Source organism: Galeopterus variegatus, unplaced genomic scaffold (assembly GCF_000696425.1).
Source record: "Galeopterus variegatus unplaced genomic scaffold, G_variegatus-3.0.2 Scaffold5070, whole genome shotgun sequence".
Classification (NCBI taxonomy): domain Eukaryota; kingdom Metazoa; phylum Chordata; class Mammalia; order Dermoptera; family Cynocephalidae; genus Galeopterus; species Galeopterus variegatus.
The window spans coordinates 43911-49825 of record NW_007731181.1 but is presented as its reverse complement, the minus strand read 5'-3'; the positions used below and the strand labels follow the sequence as shown (position 1 = coordinate 49825).

The window sequence follows — 5915 nt, the reverse complement described above, 5'->3', positions numbered from 1 at the left end:
TCTCTGCCTCTGTGGCCACGTGTTCAGCTAAAACTCCAGAGGAAGAGAATGGGCGTGGGTGGACAACAGCAATCTCTGCCAGAGAGTGACTGGATGAGATAGGAGACCACTTTAACCAGGCTTGTCAAAGAAAGCCTCTTTTAGAAAGTGCTAGTTGAAGGATCCAGATGGTAGAGCAAGGCTAAATTTCAATCCCCACTTGAGATCCTCAGCCAGGCACTTCCAGATAGGTCACAACCTATCTGTCCTCATGCAGCAGGCAAATAATTTACAAGGGCTGCACTTAGAGTGCACTAAGAACAGAATAACTGGGACAGGATCTTCCCCCAGAGATACTGAAATTGAGATAGAAGTTTTAATCTCTTTTGTCAAGAGTTTTTTTTTTTAAATGCATTTGAAGGATATTATAAGAAACTGAAAAAAGATGAAGTTACTATTAAATGTAATTTTGATGACTGCTTATTATATCCCCAGAGATACTGAAATTGAGATAGAAGTTTTAATCTCTTTTGTCAAGAGTTTTTTTTTTTTAAATGCATTTGAAGGATATTATAAGAAACTGAAAAAAGATGAAGTTACTATTAAATGTAATTTTGATGACTGCTTATTATACTCAAGAATGGATTATCCATTGGATATCAATTGATAATCAAGAAAAGTATGGCCTACTTGCTAATATTCTCTTTCTTGATTCAGGTGGTAGTTTACATGGATGAGTTAACTCTGTGATCATTCATTAAGCACATTTTCATCAACAAATTTGTGATTCAGGCACTTTTCTGTATTTAAGTTGTTAAACAAAGTTTATGGGAGGCCATCGTTTTGGATTAGCCTCCTGCACTAGGCCCCAGCAGACCAGACCAAACCAGAATGGAGCCACTGTGGTAAGTGTCAGGTAATAATCTGAACTTCGAAATGGGCCAGTTTTCCAAAAACAGGAGATTCACAGCAACCAATCAGAAGGGGCCTAGTTTATCTGAGCCAGCATGACAAGGAAGTCCCCTCTGTTTTAACCCTATAAGAAAATTATCTTTGAAGCGGCCAATCCACCTTCTATTCCCTGTTTCTGCTTTCTTCAGCCCTTTTCTGTCAATAAGGCCAAACATCTCTGCTCAGGTCATCAGAACACTCATTCTATTTCATAGAAGGAGGTGTTGCCCAATTCTAGATGGCAAAAAAAGCCAATTAGATCTTTTAATTTGTTGTAATTTTGTCTTATGACAAAGTTATACTTCAATTTTTAAAAAGTTTCTTTTAAAAAAGTAATTCAAAGTAAGCATCCCACTGTGTATAGCATTCAGTCACAAGGGTTCTGTCAGGGTTAGTGATCTTAGGAAGACCTGCTCAATATAAGCTGTGTTTTCGGCATCCAAAATTCACTTCCCTACCTTGATTCTTTTTTTTAGAGGACAGGGAAAATGTTGATGTCAACACTGGCCCGCTAGTATGGAATTCTAGGCTAGTGGTTCCCATCAGCCGACATTTCCAGCCAGATTTATTCTCACGCGCTCCCAAGTTAGGGAACCCCTCACCTCCTCTGGGCCACTGTTTACAGCCCTCATGAGGGGCAGGAAAAAGCCAAGTCTAAGTCTTTCTATTGCATCTTTTTATCTTTAAAGCCATTTTTGGAAAAAAAAAAATGTCTCATGTTTTGTCTCTACATCAAGAATTGATACTAAAAAGAACTAAGGTATCGGGCAGCATGTAGTTTTTTTAAAACCTCTTTGGTGACCATGACTCATTTTGAGAGTCATGTTTCCCTCAAAACAACGCACAACAGGGTCAGTTCTTTGCCTCATCTTACCGGCCCTATCGGCAGTCTTTGCACCACCGACCACTCCCCTCACTTTCTCGGCTCTCCCGCCTGGGCCCCGCCTCACCCGGTGCACGGTCGCTGAGTTCAGCTGCGGACTCCACCTCTGAGACTAGAATAACCGGGAGGGTGGAGTCGCCTGGCTCCGCGGCCGCGGGAAAGCCCGGAACACAGTTACTGGGCGCTGTTGCCCACCGGAACGCGGAGGACGAGGGGACGCGCCAGGCTGAGAACAGGAAGAGAGGGCGGGGGACGTGTTCGGCGGTGGGACGCACTATTCCCGTTCTGTTCCTCTTCAATTTTTCCGTGGCGATGTTCTCTCGAGTGTCGGTGTTCCTGCCTCTTCGTCCCCTCTCCCGCCTCCCTTTGTCCTCTGGAAGCTCGGAGGTATCGGCGGCTGCGATTGTGCTACCCGCTGCTCCGCACGGAACCGTCAGGTACCGCATTTCAGCGCTGTCGGCCCCGCAGGTCTTCGAGCAACCCCACCCCCCCTCCTGTACATGCAGTAATCCTTCTCCTGCTTCCTGAGGCCGGTGTTATTACCTGCGGGATCTTAGAAGTCTTTGCATGAAATCTGAGGAAAGAGAAATCACAGAAAGATAAGGTGACTTGCCCAAGGTCACAGTGTGCATGGGAAACAGCTACGATGACTGCAGTTGATCCAGGCTCCGGAAGGGAAGTGTTTATTTTTTGCCTCCAAGTCTTGATGGTCTCATTTTTTCTTCCTTCATTTATTCTTTAGTTCATCATTGGAAGTGCTTACAGCATGCCAGCACTGGTTATAAACGCCGAATAAAACAGTCCTGGCGTCATGCAACGTATAGTTCCAAGTACACAAGGCATGCACAGTGAAGTGATAGCTGAGATAGTGTGGGTAAACACAGAGTGCGGTATTCATTCAACAAGTAATTGCTGAGGAGCAAATGGTGACACCTGACCGTTGTAGGGACAGGTTCAGGGTATCCTTTCTGGAAGAGAAGACTGATATGTAGGAGGACCATGGTCGGCATTAGCCAGGAAAGAAAAGAAGTTGCGGCATACTTGGTTTTGGTATTTATCCTCTGAGAACGTCATGATAATGAAAACCTAATTCCACTGCATAGATTTCATATAAAATTGTGATAGTCTCTAACATTTTCATAAGCGGACCAAATAGTTTTTCCAGCAATTTGGGAAAGTGCCATTTTCTCTTTTATTAAAGTGTCCCTAACCTGGTACTGCTATTTCCTGGCTTCCAGAACTTGATATAGTACAAGGCTACTTCAGAAAGTTCATGGAAAAATAGAATTAAAAAATAATACAAATCTTTCCATGAACTTTTTGAAGACCCCTCTTATTTAACTCAGGGTCTGATGCAGGGTCTTGAGATCACCTGCATCAGAATCACCTGGGGTCTTAGTTAAAATGCAGATCCCTGAGCACCATTCCAAACTCACAAACTAAGAATCTCAAGGATCTGTGTTTTAAATGAGCTCCGTAAGTGATTTTTATGGCCTGTAAAGGTTCAGAGCCACTAACTTAACTTTTTTGAGCAGCAGTTTCTTCTCCCGTAAAACAGGAATAATAAAACCTGTGCTATAAGATTATAAGAATGAAGTAACATACGAAATATAGCTACTCAAGTGTAGTTCTCTGACCCCCAGCATCAGCATCACCTGGGAACTTGTTAGAAATGCAAATTCTCAAGTCCTTCCCTGAAGCTACTGAGTCAGAATTCTTTGGTAGACTCAAGGAATCTGTGATTTAGCAAGTAGCATAGATAATTCCTATGCAGGTTAAAGTCTGAGAAGCAGTGCTCTAGCTTGTTAGCTTCATAAAGGTAGGGACCAGAGATTCTTATTTACTAACACTTGTATATTGTCAGTGCCTAGTGTAGTGTCCAGGAAAGAGTAGATAGTCGCTATATTTAATGAATGACTCTTTATATACATTTTACCTTCTCACTGAAACTAACACATTTGTTTTTAAAGTTCTTCTATTTCAAATACCAAAAGAGATTTTTAACCCCACAGAATAAAATTAGATATTTGGGTTACTTAGAATTAGGAAATCTTTTGCATTGGTCTAAAACAGATGTAATCATTTGTTTTGTTCTTTTTCATAACTGTAATGAAGAGAGCAGAATGACATCTATAGCCACTGATTATTTTTTCTGTTCCATTTTAGCTGAGCTTACAAATGGTGATTGGTTAAATGGCATGGAGCTCAGTCACAAAGTTGAAGATTAACTAACATCCAGAATTTTTTTTAAGTAACTTTTTTTTAATTGATAGAAATTTCTTTTTTTTTGGATTGTTTAATTATGACTTTTTAAAGGGGAATTATTATATTGTGTTAAGAGCAAGAACTCGGCAGTCAGTTACATTTGGGTTTGAGAATAATAAATTGTTATTATTCATCATGTCAGTGTTTCCTAACCTTTTTTATGTCATGGAACACATAGAACATATTTGTACCAAATGCTGGGGTAAATGGAGGGAGGCAACAGCAGTCTCAGGCCTCACCCAGCTACCCCAAGGACCAGGTGATCAGTGTCATCCCACCTGTACTATTTGTGACCTATCAGTATGGCTTAGGCCTTAGTGAGCTCTGAGCTACGTGGCCTTGGGTAAGTTATTTCTCNCGGAGCTCAGTCACAAAGTTGAAGATTAACTAACATCCAGAATTTTTTTTAAGTAACTTTTTTTTATTGATAGAAATTTCTTTATTTTTGTATTGTTTAATTATGACTTTTTATTTTTATTTTTATTTTTTTTATTTTTTTATTTTTTTTTTGTCTTTTTCCGTGTCCGGCAACGGATCGCAACCCTCAGTGTTGCCCCCGTACTGGACCGGGGACCGGCAACGGGATTGCAACCCTCGGTGTTGCTCCCGTGCCTCGCTCAGCCAGTGAGCAGGAACCGGTCTGTATGTGGGATCCGAACCCTCGGGCGGGAGCGCCGCCGTGCTTCCCAAGCGGCGCACTATCCAGTGCGCCACCGGGCCGGCCCTTAATTATGACTTTTTAAAGGGGAATTATTATATTGTGTTAAGAGCAAGAACTCGGCAGTCAGTTACATTTGGGTTTGAGAATAATAAATTGTTATTATTCATCATGTCAGTGTTTCCTAACCTTTTTTATGTCATGGAACACATAGAACATATTTGTACCAAATGCTGGGGTAAATGGAGGGAGGCAACAGCAGTCTCAGGCCTCACCCAGCTACCCCAAGGACCAGGTGATCAGTGTCATCCCACCTGTACTATTTGTGACCCATCAGTATGGCTTAGGCCTTAGTGAGCTCTGAGCTACGTGGCCTTGGGTAAGTTATTTCTCTGATTTTCAGTTTCCTTATCTGCAAAATGAGGATAATATGTACCTTATGGAGTTGATATGGTTATGAGAAAATGTACATAAATACATTGCATAAGGCCAGGTACATAGTATATTCTAAAATGGTAAATTGGTGTTGTTGTGCTTGTTAACAATAATAGTAAAAAGCAAGAGCAGGTAGAAAGGCTTGAATTGAAAAAATTTAAAAACACTTAAAAGCAGTTATTTGAGTTATCGCTTTATTATTTTGCATTATATTTTTTGTTTTTTTCTTTAATACATTTTTCCAGGACAAAAAATATTCAAAGATATTTTGGCACTAACAGCGTGGTCTATAGCAAGAAAGATGAGCAGTCTGTTCCAGCTGGTGAGAGTTCCAGGGAAACTTCAGAGAGCCAAGATGGTGTAAAGGAGAATACGAAAAAAGACTTGTTAGATATTATTAAGGACATGAAGGTTGAATTAAGCACAGTAAATGTACAAACAACAAAGCCACCCAACAGAAGACCACTTAAAAGTTTGGAGGCTACAATTGGTAGGCTTCGAAGAGCTACAGAAGATACCCCAATGAAGAGGTAAACTGAATTACAATTTGAATATTTTTCTTTGAAACTAATTTTTGAAATTCCAGTAAGCTTTTTCTTTTAGTAAAACATATTTTAACTAGAGTACCTGGGAGATATTGAATTAATGAAGAATAAATATCAGCTTGTAAAAACAGGGACTCTAAAACTACTTGAGGAATGCTGTTATTGTTTTATATTTAAATAACAAGAGGATATCTGTATA

General features: G+C 40.4%; 1 protein-coding gene across 1 annotated transcript in view; it reads left to right on the top strand.

Annotated features, from left to right (window-relative positions):
- Window positions 1–2065: 2065 nt before the first annotated feature.
- MRPS31 (mitochondrial ribosomal protein S31) overlaps window positions 2066–5915 on the top strand; it is a gene marked incomplete at its 3' end in the record, with an annotated part of 34361 nt that continues 30511 nt past the window's right edge. The window contains exons 1-2 of the mRNA XM_008588849.1: window positions 2066–2250; window positions 5417–5701. Of these exons, the coding sequence (XP_008587071.1) occupies window positions 2126–2250; window positions 5417–5701 (410 nt within the window). The remainder of the gene's footprint in view (window positions 2251–5416; window positions 5702–5915) is intronic.